This window comes from Rousettus aegyptiacus, unplaced genomic scaffold, assembly GCF_014176215.1.
Source record: "Rousettus aegyptiacus isolate mRouAeg1 unplaced genomic scaffold, mRouAeg1.p scaffold_m13_p_3, whole genome shotgun sequence".
NCBI classification, from domain to species: Eukaryota; Metazoa; Chordata; class Mammalia; order Chiroptera; family Pteropodidae; genus Rousettus; species Rousettus aegyptiacus.
Window position 1 is genome coordinate 17256119 of NW_023416306.1, and position 19799 is coordinate 17275917.

The 19799-nt window shown below is 45.9% G+C and overlaps 1 protein-coding gene across 4 annotated transcripts in view; it reads right to left on the reverse strand.

Moving 5' to 3' along the window:
- Window positions 1-16264, reverse strand: part of RGS3 (regulator of G protein signaling 3) — a 115002-nt gene extending 98738 nt beyond the window's left edge. Inside the window, exons 1-4 of one of the 4 annotated variants that reach the window (XM_016126269.2) lie at window positions 16108-16240; window positions 4068-4118; window positions 1521-1579; window positions 407-501 (exon numbers count right to left, since the gene is read on the reverse strand). In XM_016126269.2, the coding sequence (XP_015981755.2) occupies window positions 407-501; window positions 1521-1579; window positions 4068-4118; window positions 16108-16186 (284 nt within the window). In that variant the 5' untranslated portion in view covers window positions 16187-16240. Of the gene's footprint in view, window positions 1-406; window positions 502-1520; window positions 1580-4067; window positions 4278-16107 lie in introns of those variants that run through there. The other 3 variants (XM_016126272.2, XM_036238751.1, XM_036238752.1) reach the window with 3 other exon arrangements.
- Window positions 16265-19799: the final 3535 nt, after the last annotated feature.

The window sequence follows — 19799 nt, forward strand, 5'->3', positions numbered from 1 at the left end:
CACTATTATTAGCCACATTTTACAAATAAAAAAGCCAGGACTCGAAGAGGTTAGCAAGTTTTTAAAGCGGGGTGAGAGACAAGCAGGGAGGCAAAACATCCCTCAGTTTGGAAATTCCTTCAGCTGGAGATTGCTTGGCCTGAGGCACAGTGGGAAATTGCCTACTCCTCAGGGGCTGCCAGCCTCAGGCTGGGCACTTCAGTTATGAGAACCAGCCAAGTGAGACCTTATCTCTGTGGACCTCACCACTGGGAGGGGTGCCAGCGATGCAAGGACACAAGTGAATGAGAAAACAAAGACATCCTTTAGAAGTCACTGTGTTTCTGCTTAGATCTAGTTCTAGATTTGGCAAACAGAGCTGTTTCCAGATAAACACTCCTTCCCTCTCCTCTGGCACCAGACTTACAAGAAGAAGTGCTCATGGAAGACTGGGTCTCTGCAGCTTGGAATGGTCTGCGTCTTCTGATGGCGTAGTCGATTATCCTCGGGGATCAAAGAAATCTTGAATTGGAGAAGAGTAAGCAGTTAGATGATTACTCCTGGCTAGGTTGTTAAATAAGCTCAGGGGCTGACTCTGAGTTGAAGTCTCTCTGGGTGTCCTTCACACCAGCCTCTGCACAGGACAGGGTGGAGTCCTTAGTCAGATGCTGGGAAAGAAGGAGAAGCCCCAGGCCAGAGGCGTTGGAGTCAGATGCCTGGACAGGGCCCCTTAGTAGGTGGGACCAAGAAGGTAGTCACCGGCCGAGCCAGAGATGGGTACAACCTGACCATCTCTGCTCTTCCTCCAAGCACAGAGGTTACTCCCAAAGCACAAGTCTCCTCTCTTCTAAGTTCCCAGCAGCTGCTGAGTGCCCCCTTCACCAGAGGCTCTAGGTCAGCCTCTGCCAAGGCCCCCAATCCATGCTCTCACCCTAGTGCACTTGTCCCCTGCCTCAGGATCCCACCCTGCTCTGACCAAGTCCTTGCCCACAGGGATCTCTGACAGCCTGGGAGCTTTGGAAAGATTGCAGAGGGATGGATCAGGGCTTGGCATCCCGACTCCCACCACTCCGCATGCCTGGCCTTTGGTTCTGGCTGGAAGTAGGCGCCTGACCCATGGGGCCTCTGCCGGATCTTCCAGGCCTCAGGGACGCTCCTTCACTCTGCCACTCAAACCTGGACATCCTGCCTCTGGTTTGAGGGAGGAGAGGGGTGAAGGTATTGCTTGTTATGAGAGGAACTGGGATTATCTGCGGATTTACACCACCCACACGCTCATGATGCTCACCTAAGTGGATGACCAACACCACCTGTAAGATTCCTGCTCCTACAGAAAGCCCTAAAGACCAAGCCAGGCTAAAAGAAGGGGTCTATCCTAGCTCGGGTCCCCATTCCTGGGCCTAATTAGTGACTACTGGCCAAATGAAGAGGCAGTCACTACCACCGGAAATGGCCCCAGGCCGACAGATTGCTGGGATCTTGGGCCCCTCATCCCACCCCACCCCACCCATACCCACCCCCACCTCCAGTTCATCATCTACCTTCACGTAAGGATCACAGTTGCCAGGATATTTGCTCATCAGACCTTTGCATTCTATGACTAAACAGAGAATTAAAATGTTGGGGTCAGTGGGTGGGAAAGATTATTACCACGCCTTTAATCTGCATAAGCACCATTGGATATTAACCCCTCTCTGGTCTAGTCCATTCCCACCGTCTCCCACACTCAGGCAGCACCCTCACCAAGACGTTATAAGGTATAGTCAATCCCCTGAATCTTAACACCTATAAGAGAGCATAAAACTTATTGAGTCCAACCCCTCGTTTAACGAGGAAGATGAGGTTATGAGGGGGGCCCAAAGACAGTAAGAAACTCATCCAAAGTCACAGAGCAATGGAGTGACTGATATGGGTTTTGATCCATGTCTATTGACTCCCAGGCCAGTGTTCTTTCCATCACACAAGAAAATCTCCTGGGAATGGAGGGGCCAGGCCAGAGAACGTACCCTGCACAGTGACCTGCGCTGTCACTGACGGACAGTGTAGCACAGCAGGCAAAAAGCTTGTGTCCAGAGGTAGACAGACACGAGCATGAATCCCGGCCCCACACTAACTGGCCATGCGAGCCAGAGCAAGTCCCTTTGCCTCTCTGAGACGGAATTTGCAATTGTTAAAATGGATTTGTGATAATAATATCCACTTCACAGGGTAGTTGTGTTAATTAAATGAGATAATGTGTTGAAAGTGATTAGTAGACAGCCTGGCAAACAAATAACTGCTCAACAAAGTGTAGTTAAAGAAAAGAATAATAAATAAAGACAAGGGGTAGGTGGGGGTGGGCTGCAGGTCTGGCCCTGAAGGCGAGCATGGCCCGTTTGCCTGAAGTCTGCAGAAATCAGACAACAGACCTCACAGAAACTGAGCCTCTTTTCTATTTTCTTTCATGTTTAGTTTTGATGGAGCCCTGGGGTTTGGCCTAGATGGAGCTCCCGTAGTCTGTGTCGTGAGGCCGGGAAAGCAAAGGAGAGAGAGGAACGGGCTGGACGGGATGAAGGCCTCAGACTGGGGCGAAGCCAAAGAAAACTGTGCAGGACAAATGGAGTGATGGAGGCCAACATGCATTTTGCAAAAACTGTTTGCACAGCTGGAGTCAGGCTCTGGCAGGCAAAGAACCCCCCTCTGTTGGTCCTTGGGAACTTCACCTTGGGCCCCCCAAGGCCAGGACCACAGGACCTCAGGCGCCTGCTGGTCTAGCTGCCTGGTATCCTAGTTACTGTTCCTGGCACATGCTTCCCCTTGAGGGTGTGGTCCCTAAGGGCAGGATCCAGGCCTGATGAGCCCAGAGTCTCCCTGGCTCTCAGGGGATGCACTGCCATTGTAGTGGGGAAGAAAAGACCCTGGACAGACCAGGGTGACACAGTGTACTCAGGGCTGTGATGAAGACACGGAGGAAGAAGCAACAAACGGCCCAGGCAGGTAGGTCAGGGGGTGATTCCTAGAAGGAAAAACATGAGGCAAAATGAGCCTTCCGTCCTGAGTCTGGATGATGAAAGCAGGCATAGTTCTTGTAAAATCAGAGGAAGGGAGACTTATTTTTCAAAAGGACTTCAAACAGAAGGCAAGCTATTCCAGATGCAAGGAACAGAGGGTGCAAAGGCACAGAGGCACGAGCGAGCATGATGCATTCAAGGGGCAGGAGGTACACAAAACTGGATAGAACAGGGGGTGAAGAGTGTCTTTAGTGGCAAGAGACAGGGAGGCCAGAGAGATAGGCAAAACCTCTGGGGCCGAAGAGAAGAGTTCTGGCAGCGGGGGACATGACAGAAGCTCAGTGACTCTTTGTATGGTGGATAGAAGGCTGAACAAATGGGTAAATGGACAGGTAAAGTGTAAAATCCTCTGGGTGACACCAGAGGACCATGATCACCTGGCCCCAGGTTACCCTTCCTCTCATCTTGTGCTGTGCCCAGTCATATTAGACCGTTCTTCAAATGCATCTCTCTGACTCCTGGGCCTTTGCACATGCTACTCTCCCTGCATGGAACAGTAACTAGGATACCAGGCAGCTAGACCAGGCAGCCTTCCTGCTCCCTTCTGCCTGGCTCAGGCCTGTTCCTCCATCACTGTTTTTGGAATTTACACCTTTCTATCTTATTTAACAAACCCTAAAATACGGCTTACTACATGTCGGGTACTGTCTCAAGTGTTTTACAAATATTAACTCCTTTAATCTTTATAACAGCCCACAAGACAGGTACTGAGCTTGCCTAAGGTCACTCGGCAGTAAGGTATTAGAGAGGGAGGATGGAGAAGTCTCCTGTGGCCCTGCTTCCCTGGAGCCAGGGACAGCTCCAGCCTGCGGGGAAGAAAGGCCCACTGTGTAGACTCCACCATCATATCAGGAACAGGACCAAGGAGGTGTCCCTAGAAAGAGTCCCAAGTGAATACCCTCTTCTTTTTAATGGGTACATAACAGGACACTATAAAAAGATGAGAGAAGAAGCCATGGCCCATGGTAACACCATCTCCAGGAGGGAAGCTGAGTGGCCCGTCCTCTTCCGGTAGGCCTGGCACACAGCCATACTCACTGTGGAGAAGCAGAACCCCGTCCTGGGCATCGATCGACAGCTTCAGCTGACCTAAGGAAACAAGAACAGAAACAACATCACGGGAGTAATGGTGATGGGAAAGCTCTTTGCTCACGTGAAGAGATTCAAAGATTCGGGCAGTCTCCGGGTTGGAAGGGAGCTCGGAAGCCATCTAGTTCAGCCTCCTCAACCCATCAGGAGTCTCTTCTATAGTACCTTCAGCAGTAGTTCTCCAGCCTAGGTTGACATCCGTCTGGTGATGGGGAGCTCGTTACTTTACAACGCAGCCCAAAACAAAACACCAGGTCATCCATCCTCACAGATACCCAGTGGCCCTCCAGCATTGACAGAGGAGCGAGAAGTCCGCACTCGTCTTCCTCAACGACATGTTGAAAAATCCCCTTAGTCCAATACATTCTTCCTGGAACCTCAAAAAGCTACTGAACCCAATCCATCTAGTGGACACGCACTGGAGACATGCGAGAAGGGCGGGGCGGGGCCTCCCAGCCTACGGCGACCCCGCACACCAACTGCAAAGTCCTCACATCTTCTCCATCCATGACAGCTGTGTCTGGCAGTCATCTGCTTCTGCCCGATCACCTCAAGTGATGGGGAGCTCGCTTCTTCAAATGGGAGCCCTTTTGCTTTTGACATAGCTCTGATTGCTCACTGCTCCACCTTTACCGAGCCAAAAGCGGCCTCTCAGTAACTTTCATTGACTGGCTCTCACCCTGCGGTCTGAAATCTCTCCTCTAGACCAAAGTCAACACTTCTTCCACTGTTCCTCGTGGCACGGCGCAACATTCCTCGTCATCCCAAACTGTTCATCTCTGGACACGCCCCACGGAACCGGGATGATGCCTGGGGCTTGTGCTCTGCTGCTGGCCGGAGGAAGGCTATACACGGTTTGGCGAACGGGAGAGCAGGAAGCTTTGCCGCAGCCCACCAACCACTGCGATGTGGCAACCCCTTGCTCCTCGCTACACGCCCAAGCAATCCGGGCTCCAGCAGACTCTAGCCTAGCTCTCCACCCAGCGGAAATTCCCGCTGCTCTCCTGCCCGGGACGCTGATCTCAGAAGCCGGGAGACCTGTTCCAGTTCCGGACCCAACTAATCTCCTGTTTCAGAGCCACAGTGTCCAACGGCTGTGAAATGGCGCTAATAATAGGGATTATCACACTCTCTGCTGTGTGGGGTTCAGGTAACGCTGGAGGGTGAGGAGGTCCTTGGATGAAAGGCGCCAGGAGAATCCACGGTGTTATTAACTCAAGGGCTGAGCAATTACTACTTTGGGGCTGAGAAACCTCCTACGAAAACTGTGCCCCGTCCAGTGTGAGGTAGGAAAGGGAGGATGGAAACAGATAAACAGGGCCAAGCAGTCGCTGATCCAGTCTCATTGACCCAAAGGCCTCTCTCTATGTTTAACATGAAACATTTTTTTCTGAAACTGGCACCAGTGCAGCAACCCCACACATCAGCCGGAAAGCCGGCTCTGGCCTCAACACATTTGCTTTCCAAAGCCATGGGAATGACGGTGCTGCACATCGCCTACCACCTGCAATGGCCCTTTCCCAGAAATCGAGATCGAGAAATCTCCCAACACAAATGTCACTAATCCCATCTGACAAACATACACTTGTCCGGCACTTGCACAAGCCCTGAGTGAGGAAGGGCAGATGGGAACAGCCTGGTGCCTGTCCCCAGAAAGCTCACAACGCAGGAACTAGGACTTGGGCGTGGGCAAGGCCAAGGGCGAAACTGGAGCGGAAAATGGGCCTGGGGCGAAGACTGGCTCAGAGGTCAGGTGAGTCTGTGCAGCTCCCCTCCAGGCCCCGCCAAACAGGACTCCTCTCCTCAGTGAGGGCCCGGGTGCCCTATACCCTGTTACAGCAGAGGAACCAAACTCAGCAGGCCAGGCTGCAGGCCCCAGCACAGGACACACCCTTTCACAGCCCATCCTCAGGCTCACTGATGAAGGCAGGATGGAAAATGAGACCTTTCCCCTGGCCATGCCTGTCCCCTGTCTTCCTCTCTTAGGCCATTCCATCAAATGACTGAGGCTTATGATGGCATTTTGTCCAACCTCTTCATTTGTTAGTCAAAACAGTCATGCCCAGCAATGGAAGATGACTTGCCCTGAGCCCAGAGTGACCAGAGTAGACCAAGCCAGAACTGAAGACCAGAACTCTGCCCTGACTCCAGCACCATTTCCTGTGCACTGAGCCAGTCTCCTACAATACTCACAGCCCTCTGATGTGCACCATTGCACCTGCCAATGCAGCCCTGGGGTTCAGGGGCAAAGAGAGCCATCAGGCACAGGATAAGGTGCCACAGCTTTGCTAGAGAATCCAGGAGGAAGCCAAAAGAGGGCAGGCTCCAAGAAATGTCCCCAAGTCTAGAGAAATAAACCACCAGGAGAAGAGAAGTCAGCTGAATCCCTGGGTACCAGCTAATCAGGCCCCTCATAGATACCATCTAATCAAGCTCCTCAAATCTCTGGTCTTGTCAATATCCTCTCTTTCTCCCCAGGCTGAGAGTGTGGCCTATGGGAGTACCCAGGAATGTTCAGGGTAAAAGGTCTGAAGTCATCCTTTTTGGGGGCACTGGAGAGGCTATGTTCCCAGTTTTCATGGAGCTGCAGTAGGGCACTGACTCTACCTGCAAAGGGTGGTAGTGACAGGTGTCTAGAGAAGGTACAGGAGTGCACCAGAGACCTGGGGCCCAGAGGCAAAGGGAGCTGGTTAAAGAAATTCAATTTGGCAGTCCTTCCTCGGTAGAGGACCACAGGAAGATGAACTCTGACTCTTAGGACATAGGAAGAGACATACTCAGAAAACGAAGTAAGAAGATAGGGCTGTACACCAGCCCTACTGGACTCGGGTCAGCAGGAATGCGTCCTGGAAAGACCCCACGCCACCCCAGGGTGTGCAGAGAATACACCTATGAAGAAATTATCTGGCTAGCATAAAGCAAAAGTCAAGTCAAAACCCAATCCAACCCAAAAGCGATTCCCATTTAAGAACTGTCATGTGTTGAAAGCCACAGGAAGAAGGATGATTTCAGGCCAAGTGAACAAAGGAGACTGAGTTTATATGAAGCCTAACCAGCCACTAACACTTACAGATTTTCCCTCCATCTGTGGGGACAAGTCTGACCCTCCAGCTGTGAGTGCAGGAGGGTGGGAGGGAGCCTAGCCAGGTGCCAGGCACTTCCCTCCACTGTGGTCCCCAGCTGCTTCACCCACAGAGCAGCCTGACTGAGGCTCAGTGAGGGTTATGCATGTTTGTCAATTTTACTTTCTGCCCTCCAAGGGAGAAATGGTAGGTAGGCTGCAGCCTGGTGGGGAGCTGGGAGCCACAAAGCTCTTAGAATGTAGCCCTGGAGAATTTCAGGTGCCTGTTGCTTTGAAGAGAGAGAATCTTGAGGTGCTTTTGGAGAAGCAGCTCTGGCTTTCGATGGTGCCCACTGGCAGAAGGAGACCCGCAGAGCAAAAGTAAGCAGGGAGCTGCTGTGGTAGGATAAAAATGATGATGGCTCAATTCAACCCCTTTCATTTGACTCTCTGCTTCCTGTGAAACCTGATATTACTGTGGTTTCTCAAGCTGTTGTTCCTTCCAGGAATAGACTGCTCTAGCCAGCAATCTATAAGGCAGCTAGCGTCCTGACTACACCCCTGTGAGAGACCCTGAGCAAAAACTGCCCAAACTAAGCCATTCCCAAATTCCTGGCTCACAGAAACAGTGAGATAACAGGTGCTTGTTTTTTAAGCCAATAGACATCAGGATAATTTGTGATGAAGCAGTGTGGAACTGATACAAACCCATATCGCCTCTGCAGTCGGGTGACATCAATTTGATCAATTCTGAGGCAACTGTCAATTTTAGAATTTAAAAAAATACCGTTTTAAGGTAAATCAGTATTAGGACTAAGGAAACGGAAGATCTGCTTTTGAGAACCTTAGTTTTTAATAAAGAATTTTGATAGATTTAAACCTCACTATTTACCACTAAACTGCAAAATCTGGAATTGTCCCACGTTAACTCAATCATGTGCCTGAAAATGCTTCACCTACAGAGCAAACACTTTCTTTTTATATATGTTTGTGTGCAATGCTATAAGATATAAAAATTCACATTACTCTGCCTTTCGCAATTTTCCTTTAGATTTTATTGTAATTAATTTTAAGTCAGATATAAAGTCATATAATTCTAATGCCAAATTATCAGTTTTACCTCATTTTATAAATTACTCAGCCTCCTTATCTTTTTCATAGTACAGACTTTTTCTCCATAGTTAAATATGTTATTTTACAATGACAAATGTCGACTATGTGCTTGCAGGTAGCTTTAAGTCACACAATGGAGTCAATTATTTATTTTCATTATGTTTTATATTTGTGTTACTTTTTTCATGGTCAGATAAAGTTTTCTAGAAGAATAAGTTTAATATATAAAACACAAGAGAAGAAGCATGGAACCATGTGCGACGTGTGGATTTTGGAGTCAGTAAGACTTGGTTTGGATCCTGGTTCCACCACTGATGATCCTAACGACTACATGTTTGGTTCCCTCATTTGTACAATGGAAAGAATAATAATAATACAGTTCTAATAGGGCTGTTGTAAAACCAAGAACTAACTCTTAGTTCTCAGTTTAGCACCTGGAAAATAGAAGGTACTCCCACTGAATGTGGGAAGGGAGGAAGGGAGGAAGGGAGGAAGGGAGGAAGGGAGGAAGGAAGGAAGGAAGGAAGGAAGGAAGGAAGGAAGATAAAAAACTCAGAAAAATTAGAAAACATATTAGAAGATTTTTATTTCTGGGATGACAGACCCACTGAGGAAATCTAGAAAAACTAGATAAAATATTTAAAACCAGCATCTTAGAGATGTAACGAGGCAGTGGAAAACTATAAAGCAGGATGTGGGGGAATGGAGGTCCGTGGAATTTAGTTAAATGTTTTCCAGAGCTAATTTTCTCCTGGGGGTGTTTTAAAATTCCAGAGAGGTGACCGAAAGGCTGAGAGGCTGAGCAGAGTTTCTCTCTGGCTCACAGCGCTAGAAGAACAGGAGGTGGAGATTCGGCCTGCACAGAAGTGGGATCCTTCTGACCCTCTACCTTTTGAGCTAGAACCCTCAAGGGTTGCTCTGTTCTAGGAACAGAGTAAACCATGATCAGACACAGTTCCTCAAGGGACTGCAGCTCAACTTCAAACAATCTCAATCCATAACATTTAATTAAGGTTATCCCAGATTGCTAAGTGACCTCAAGCACCTGACAGAAGCAAATAAAGATCTTTTTGAAGGAAGATATCCTAGGTGTAAATTAAGGAGAAAATCAACTCTGTACCTACCATTTGTAATAGACACAGCCACATACAACATAAAGAAACAAAAAGATTGAAAGAAATAGGGTGGAAAAAGTTATGCCTCACAATTATTAACTAAAAGAAAGCTGGGCAGGTTAACGTCAGTAAAAGCAGAATTTATCTCCATTAGAAATAAAAAAGGCTTCTAACAATAAAAGAAGACTTCATAATAATAAAAGTCTTAATTCACCAGAAAGATAATAATTCTAAATGTGTGTGCTTTTAATACTGCTTCAAAATATATAAAGGAAAAACTGACATAACTATAATGAGAAATAAACAAATTTACAATCACAGTGGGAATTTTAACACACCTCTCTCGGTAACTGATAGAACAAATAGGGAATAAAAATCAGCAAGGATGTAGAATATTTTAACAACATAATTAGCAAACCTGACCTAAACCTGACACATACAAAGAACACTACACGCAATCACTATGCAATCTTTTCAAGTATACACAGAACATTTATAAAAAACTGACCAGTTGCTGAGCTATCAAAGGACTAAAAATATGCAGAGCATGTATTCTGAGAAAAAAGTAAGATAAGGAATAAAAATATTACTAGAAAATTCCAAATATTTGGAAATTAATAAATATACTTCTAAATAACCCATGGAGTCAAGAAGAAATGACTATGAAAACTGGAAAATATTTTTAGCTGAATGATAAAAGGAAAAAAAGGGCTACACACCTTCAAACATGAGGCTTCTGGACACTGTCAATGTCCTTTCTATTTTTGACCCCATCGACAGTTACACAGGGCTTTGCTTGTGATAAATAACTGAACTGCACATCATTTGGGGGGAAATTTTTCTGTATGTGTGTTATATTTCATAATAAAAAGGTTTTCTAAAAAGAATATATAGAGCAGAATTGGAAAAGCAAACAAAGGGCCAACAAAAGGCCAGAAATAGAATTTCTGAACGCTCCCAAGCAGATGGACTCCAAAGGACAGAAAAGCCAATAAATGCTCAGGACTCTGACCAATAAATGATGAGCTCTTGAGAAATAGTTGGATGGCTGTCCCAGTCAAGCCTAGGGAATGTCTCAGGCGCAGAGCAGCAGGTGAGCAGCTGGCAGGAGCCTCCGGTTCAGAGCCTGCCTTCGCACTGCCCAACACACCAAGCAGGTGGCTGGCATCTGTTCCCAAGCTTCATTCTCACTACAGAAAAATGGATTTTTTAAAAATTCTCTGTGGCCTCTATTGTGAGGCAGAGAAGAGAGTGGGATAGGGCCCCAGCTAACATTATGCTTCCACAACAAACAGAAAATGCCCAGCACATTGATGTCATTCCTTAGTCTACTCTGCCTGAAGAACCACATCTTCCTGACTTTCCTCTGACAAACCAAAGATTCCAGGCACTCTGCTACAGCCTACACACACAGCTGCTTCCCATGGCCTTCACCTTGCTGGTTCCTTGGGAATAACAGTTCTAGAAAGAGAAGGGTTGTATCACCCAACGTCCACAGCTCCCTGTAGCCTTCAGAACATGGCCAGCCTGCTTGTCTCCTCCTCCCCCAGTCACCTTGGAGGAAAGGCAACCTGTTCTCTCCCATGACCACTTACTACATCCTGGCCCCAGACCAAAAGTTCTAGGCAGGTTAATAATATGTTGCCTCAGGTAACCTACTAAGTTGGTATACCGTCAAGAAGATATTCTTTAAATACTTATCAGATGTTTTTGTGAACTTGGGAGTATATTTTCTATATAAAATACCATGCCTAAAGTTCATGTGGAAACTCAAGGAAACCAGGATAGCCAAAACAATTTTGAAAAAGAAAAATAAAATTGAAGTCACACTTCCCAATTTCAAAACTACAAAGCAACAGTATGGTATTGGCCTTAGAAAAGACACATAGAATTAAGAGTCCAGAAATTAACTCATGTATACATGGTCAATTAATTTTTGAAAAGGGTGCCAAGATCTTTTAATGATGACATAATAGTATTTTCAACAAATGATGCCAAGGCAACTACATAGTCACATACAAGATTGAAACTAGACCCTTTCCTCACATCATATACAAAAGTTAACTCAAAATAGATCAGAGACATAAATGTAAGAGTCAAAACTATAAAACTCCTGGAAGAAAACATAACGGTAAATCTTCATGGATTTGACAATGGATGCTGAAATATGACACCAAAAGCACAAGCAACGAAAGAAAAAATAGATAATTTGGACTTCATCACAATAAAAACATTTGAGCTTCAAAGAACACTATTAAGAAAGTGGATCAAAAGACCCAGAGATTGAGAGAAAATATCTGTAAATCATATATCTGATAAGGAACTTGTTACTAGAATATATATATAGAATACATAAAACTCAACAATAAAAAGATAAATAGCCTAATTTAAAAATGATGCATAGGATCTTAAAAATGGGCAAAGAATCTGAATAAACTTTTCTCCAAAGACAATATACGAATAGCCAATAAATACATGAAAAGATGTCCAATGTCACTGATCATCAGGGAAATTTAAATCAAAACCACAGTGAAGTACCACTTTACACCCATAGGATAGCTAGAATCAAAAAGTCAGATAACAGCAAGTGTTGATGAATAAAAACCCACATACACTGCTGATGGAAATGTAAAATGGTGCATCTACTTTGGAAAAGAGTTTGGCCGTTCTTCAAACAGTTAAACCTAGAGTTCCCCCATTGACCTAGTGATTCCACTCCTAGGTATATAGGCCAAGAATTGAAAACATATGTCCACACGAAAACTTGTACATGCATGTTCATATCAGAGCATTATTCATAATAGTCAAAAGACAGAAACAATCCAAATGTCCATCAACTAATGGGTAAGTAAACAAAATGTGGTATATCTATATAATAAAATATTATTCGTAAAATGAATAAAAATGAAGTGCTGACGCTTCATTGTTACAACATGAGTTCACCTTTAAAACATTACGCTAAGCAAAAGAAGCCAGTCACAAAAATATATACATATAACTCCACTCAAATAAAATGTCCAGAATAGGCATATTTATAGAGACAGAAAGTAGATTCGTGATTATTTAGGATCAGCCGAAAGGGGAGACTAAGAATTGGGGATAATAAGTTCAGGGGTACAGTGTTTCTTTTTGGGGTGATAAAAATGTTCTAAAATTGACTGTGGTAATGATTACAAAACTCTGTCAATATACTAAAACCCATTCAATTATACAGTCTAAATGAATGAATTGTATATATGTGAATATATCTCAAAAAAGCTATTTTTAAAAAACATGTCAGCAAATATACTAATAAAATTAAAAGATATAATCCTGAAGGAAAAAAAAACTTGCATACACTTACCGGGACTTATTCAAATTACATTATTTCTCATAAATAAAAATCCTTCTGGAGTAGTTGGGTTCTAGCCCCAGTTTACATACTCTCACCCCTGAGGCCAGGTCACCTCCTTAGAAGGTAATGTATTGCCAATTAATGTTACTTGACTATGTCCCTCATTGGGGGTAAGGGGTTATATTCAGGTGCGCATGTGCACACACACACACACACACACACACACACACAATACATAAACCACAACTTATACTACATAGTACTCTCCCTGAAAGGAATTCTATTCAAAACAATTTTGTCTCCATAGTTTCAGAGATGCTGGAAATTTAACTCCCTTTAAAAGTTTGGTCTTAGCAATACTTATATCAAATAGACTTTAAAATAAAGGCTATAAAAGTGACAAGAACATTTTATATACAATAGCCAAGATATGGAAGCAATATAAGTGCCCATCAATAGACAATTGGATAAAGAAGAGGTGGTACATACATACAATGGAATATTACCCAGTCATAAAAAAGAATGAAATCTTACCATTTGCAACAACATGGATGAACCTAGAGGATATTACATTAAGTGAAATAACTAAGACATAGAAAGACAAAAACCATATGATTTCACTTAGGTGTAGAAACTAAAAAACAAAATAAAAGATAATCAAAACAGAAACAAACTCACAGATAGAGAGAACAAACCGATGGTCGCCAGAAGGGAAGGGAGTTAGCGGGCTCGGTAAAAAAAATGGAGGGATTAAGAAGTACAAAGTGGCAGTTACAAAATAGTCATGAGATGTGAAGCACAGCACAGGGAATATAGTCAATGATATTGTAATAACTACGTATGGAACCAGGTGGGTATTAGGCTTATCGGGAGATCCCTTCATAAATTATATAAATGTCTACCCACTATGCTATACGCCTAAAACTAATATAATATTAAATGCCAACTATAATCGAAAATAAATAAATAAAAATAAAAATCAATTTAAATGGTTATGCTCAGGGAACTACCAGCTAGGCAGCACTTCATCTAGTTCTACCAGGACAAAGCCCACTGCTTAAGGCCAGGGGCTACCTGCCATGCTGCGGAGAGGCCAGCGAACTGAAGAAAACTTAGCAAAGACCTTCTCATTAGGGGAGCTGACTGCCAAAATTGACTCTGAATCCAAAATTTCCAAACCTGCCTGATGGTCAAAATACTTCTGCGGCGTCTTAAAATTAGATTCTCAGGTCCCATCCCAGACCTATTAAACTATGATGTCTGGGAGAAGATCCTAGGAATCTGTGTTTTTAACAGGCTCCCAGGTGCTTCTGATAATTGGCCAGGTTGGTAACCACCGATATGAATCTTCGTTCATGAGGAGACAAGCAAAGATCATTCAGTGTGTGAAGAAAGTCATCGGCCCGGAGGAGAGGTGGCATATGTCAAGAAAACAATTAATGCAAGAAACAAGAACTTCCCCAGTGTCAATCAATGTCCTCGGATTTAAGAGGGGACTGCATACAAAAGAGCGGGAGGCTCCCCACCCCACCAGGTTCCTGCCTGCCCACTGCATACTCAGGTCACAGTCACTGGTTCAAGCAGCAACCTTCCCTGACACCCACCCAACCCATGGCTGGGCAGGGTATCCACTGCCTGCTGTACTGGACACCCCTCTACTTCCCAGATCTGGCAGGGAAATTAAGTCAACAGAAGAATGTAGAACTGATAGGAAATAATCACATCACAACAATAAGGAAATGAAATGCTATAATTTATAAAATTGTAGTTACAATATGATCTCGATTTTGTTAAAATTAGACACAACACTCCCACACACAGAAACAAAGAGTCTGGAAGGATATAAACCAAAATATCAACAATGGTCTTTTCTGGGGAGTCAAATTACAGATTACAGGTGATTCTTACTTCCTTCTTTTCACTAAGTTTTCAACAATGAATACATCTCACCATGATAATAGAGAGGAAAAAAACCAATGAAACATATTTTCATTTTTCAATCAGGACACAGCTAAGGTACAGGGGCTCACAGCTCCCTGACACTCTTTCCAGCCCCACCAACTTAGACCATCCCAAACACCTCCCTTGTCTGGTACAGTTCCACATCCCAGTAGAGTTAACAGGAATTGCCTCTAAGTGTTGGGAGAATTAAATGAGGTAATGCAGGTAACGCACGTGGTACAAGGCACGGCACATGGTAAGGGCCCAACCAATGGTGGCTAGTTAATTACTCTCATTGTTATCGTCCACCAACTGGACCATTGAACTCCAGGATGCCAGACCACAGGCCATTTCTGCTTTCCCATTACTTCCCTACCCCTAGAGAAAAAGGCAGGTTGTGAAGAGTCAAGTGTGCTGACAGAGGTAGAGTAGGGGGGCCCGAACCCGAGGGAGGGCCTAGTTCTTCGGTGCTATGTCTTTGAATTCTGGACAAAGTCCAATTATGTTACAGTAACTGCCCAAACCTTCATACATAAAATGGCATACAAATTCAAAAAAAAAAAAATTGTACTGGACAGGTCGTTTCCAAAGGCTTGAGCTCAAGTTCCAACTCTGCAACTGGCTCACTAGGAATACTTCCCCTCGCTGGATCTCAAGTCTTCACAGAGGAAATATAACCCCCTCTTCACAAGGTGTTGCAGAACCCATGAGGAAACAAATGGAGAGCTGTAGAAGGCTGTATCTTTAGTAGGGCTACTTGGAAGGCTGGGTTTGCCTAGACGGTTGGGGAGCTGCTGCCCAGCTATTATTTGGGGGAACCCAGTTCTGTTATCTAGGCACTTGGGAGCAAGAGCCTACTGCCCATTTCTTTCCACCGCAAGCCCCTAGGGTAGACCTGGGACCTTTCTGAGAGCCTAGTCACTCTTGAAGGAGAGAATTCTCCCATCTCTGCTGTGGGTCAGCGATCCCCTGAAGCAGTCACAATGCAGCTTCCCAAGTGAGCCGGGGAGGAGGCAAGGCCAGTGGGCCAACCTGGCACCTGCACTGTTCCTGCTCAAAGGAAAGAGGACCTGGGAGACGCTCAGCCGGGGTAGTAATAAGACTTTGATTTAAGCCTGAGCTGCTTGCTAATGGGAAACTCAGTGGTGACAAACCAAGTCTCTGAAAGATTAACTGGGGCATGATTATTCCAGCCCAGTGAGGCAGAACCAACTGCACTTGGCACCAGTGGCCAGGCAGCAGGTGGTGCCCGGCGGCTTGCTTGGCCTGAGCCTGTGCTTGAGCCCTTGCTCTGAGCCCGTCCTGGGCAACCACAGGAGGAAAGAGCCCGAGAAGGTGTCCCCATACAGAAGGCTCACCTGCGCCCTTCCTGGGCGCTGAGTGCAGGGCGCAGCAGCCTTGGAAGCCAGCCCAAGGCACACTTACCAAAGGTGGTGAGGTAGAAGGACAAGCCCGGGTGGGCACGCCGGCTCCCCAGAGAGACGCGGTGCAGAGAGTGCTCCATGGCCGCCCCGCTCCGGGCCGGGAGGGTGCGCCTGTAACCCGAGGCGTCTGTGTTGCTCCACGGTAACCGAGGCAGCAGGTTCACCCGCCCCCAACGCAGGGTCTCGGAGGCCGGCGCTGAAGCCCCGCTGAAGCACGCATTTGAACTGGCGGGCGCGCCGGGCTCTGATTGGCCCGCGCAAGTTTGAATGGGGAGGTTTCCACCTGACCGAGCAGACGCTGGTTAAAGGCGGGGACGCGCTGGTGCCCCAACTGCGAGGACAGTCCTCGCGGCCTGGACGGCAGTCCTCCCCAGAAGCTCGCAGGACCGGGCTGTCACACCAGGGCTTCTGACTCTGAGACCGTTCCAGGCTAGGGGCGCCATCCCCACGAGAGGCCCTCAGCCCCTGGGCTGCACACTCGGGCGGGCTAGGCCTGCTCGTCCAGTTTCCCCAGGCCAGCAATTAGCCAGGTTTGTAACATGTTTTGAAGCTCAGACCTGTAATCGCTGGACCGAACATAGGCAAAAGAGCACCCTTCCGGCCCAGGTCGGGGGGCTTTGGGAAAGTGTTCTCCACACATGGACGGGCCCACCCACCAGGCTGCAGCCCCTTCCCAAACCCTGCCCTCTCCATCTCCCTCTTGAGGCTCCTTTTAGATGAGAGCAGCCTGGGATAGGTCCAGACCAGAGCAGCTTGCTCCAGCCAGCCTCATAGCCCCGCATCTGCCCTGGGAGAAGAGGACAGGCCCCCAGCATCTGAGGGGACAGAAATGCACCGTATGCAGAGGTGGTAGATGCCTTCGGTCTCCAGAGCCTGATGCAAGGAGGCAGAGCTAGAAAGAAGGTCGGCCCCTGTGCTGCTTTGTCGGCAAACATTCACAGGACGCCTCCTGGGAGCAGTTTCACACCAAGACATCTGCTCTACCAGTCTCTGACTGCTGCTGCTGTGGGAGGGAAAGCTGCTGGTCTTATGTAAGTCTAAAAATGGGAAGTGTTGGAAGTTGCCAAATGGGTATTTGTGGCTCAGTGATCCACTCAAGACAGGAGTGGGGGACGCAACAGAGAACGTGGAGGGAAGAGTTGTATGTATTGAGTATCGTGTGCCAGAGGCTGTACTGGGCAATTTGTACACATCGTCTCGTTTAATTTTCACAGTAACCCTAGAAAGCATTAGCCCCAATTTACCAAGGGTAAATCCGAACCTCAGGCAGAGAGAGTAAACTTTTCCAAGGTTGGCAGAGCTAAAATTTGAACTCAGTTCTGTCTGCCCTTAAGGGCATCCTCCTTCTGTTCTTCCTTGGCCTCCATACCTGATTCATGGCCAACAGCAGGTGGAAGTAGCAGACCTGCCTTCTTGAGGCAGGTAAGGAAACTAGATCCCATAGGGCCAGCTGGCCACCAGCAGGGAGCAGAAACTGGAGAAGGTGCCCCGAAATTAGCAAACTAGTGGTCAAGTGCAAATAAGTCATATAAAGGTCAGTGAATTGTTTGAATCCTAGCACTTCATGAGACTCTGCTCTTCAGCCAGCCCTCAAACCATGAGTACTACCCTTAGCAGGGGCAAGCCTACTCCTCTGGCCCCAACCCAGTGGCAGACTTACCTGCACCCTGGATTTTAGTGTGCCCGATCCTCCTTCTGGCTGGGGAAGTCTGAGTCCAGGCATCCTTTCTGGTTAGGGAGGTATCCCACCTCTGAGACTCCATCCAGCCAGGGAAAATGGGCAACCTCAGGCTCAAGCCACAGGATGAAGACAGGACTCTGAGGCCGAAGGTGGTATAGACCTGCAGGAGCAAGATGGGAACGTGGTTAGGCATGGCCTAAGGATGCCCCCTGAGAGGGCTGTTCTCTCCCAGTAGGAATTAGAGGAGGTCCACAGGGAAGGGGAGAGTGATGAGCCCAAGGTCACGGTGGCCCCTTCACAGCTCTGCCAGGGACCACTGTAGAGTCCACACTGAAGAAGACCACCCTGAACTCAGGAAGCTGTGAACAACCTGTAAATACACCCTCAGGAGAGTAGGACCCAGCAAAAGAGCAGGGCAGAGTTGCGGTATGTGGCCTGGGTGAGAAAAGCCTGAGAACCACACTGGGCACCTCACCCCCACAAAGTCTCACAGCCTTGTAAGTTCCTGTGAGACCCCTGCAGTAGCACCACCTCCACCACCTTTACCACCAACAGTAAGGCCCCTTACTCAGTAGAACACTAGAAGCTTCCTTCTCTTAAAGGAGCAGATCACTCTTTTCTCAGGAGAAAGAGGAAAGAAATGAGTGGGAACCCAGGCAGTGCCATTGCAGGAGAGACTTGTCCTATTAACCCATACTGCTGGCCACAGGAGACATCAGAAAGGGTCATGGTTACGGCCTTCCTTTCCCCAAGAAGGCAAGGAGTTCGAGAACCAAGCCAGGCTTTCTGACATGCCCTAAGCACTCTAGCACCCCCTGGCCTTGGGCCTCAGTGTCTCTCTTCCTCCTCGCACACCCCACACATACATAAGCATACTATACACACAATATAAACACACTGCACACACAAGCATACATTCCACAATACTTCCCATGTACAAACACAAATATACCACACACCATATTCACATACACACCAGATACACACAATCAAACACACTACATATGTACCTCACACATTACACAAACACACCCCATACACTATACATACATCCTATGCACATACACACATACACACAAACACCTAAATACACATAGACACGCAAACACACACAAACACTTAAATACAGCACATTCACGTGCAAAAATTGATTACAGGCATTTTTTTAAGACTGACTCTATCTAGAGGAATAAGGGCTACTTGGGTTTGAAGGGAAGGGACTAAAGGGATTTATTTGGGTGCATTTTCACCTTAGCTATTAAAGAATCTTAGTGCCTATAACTATCTTCTGGCCCAATAGCCAAATGACTTTTGAAAAATAATAATAAAGGGGATATGGACTACCAAATGTAAAACAGTATTATAATAATGTAGTACTAGAAAGAAGACAAACAGATCAATGGAATAGAATAGAAAGTTCACAGAGGAAAATGATTTTATTTAGAATAGAAGAAAATTTTCAAAAAATATTTAAACTAAAGATTCATTTCAAGAAGTTAGAAGAGGAACTTTCCTTTTATTATTTAAAAGGAAATAATAAAGTTACAGTCTATTTAAAAAAACAAAACAAAATCAAAGCCTGGTTCTTTCAAAAAAACAATACAATAGAACTCTGCTAAAACAAAGAAAACTACAAATAAACAAATTTAAGAAAGAGAAAGACACCCAAGATACAAAGATAATTCTTTAAATTATAAGAGAGAATCATTGTAACCTTATTGATAAATTTTAAAATCTGGCGTGGGGTGGAAAATGAATGATTTTTTTCTAGAAAGTATTAATTACTAAAATTGGTACAAGAGCCTGAAATTTTTAATAGCTCACTAACCATAGATAAACTACAAAAGGAAATCGAAACTCTACCTGACAAAATTATAGAAAACCCAGATAGTTTTAGAGGTCAATTCTATAAGACCTTCAAGAAACAGATAATGCCAATGTAATTTAAACTGTTTCAGAACTAGGAAAAACTGAAAGATTTTTCAGTGCTAAGTACAAGTCTAGGCAAAGAC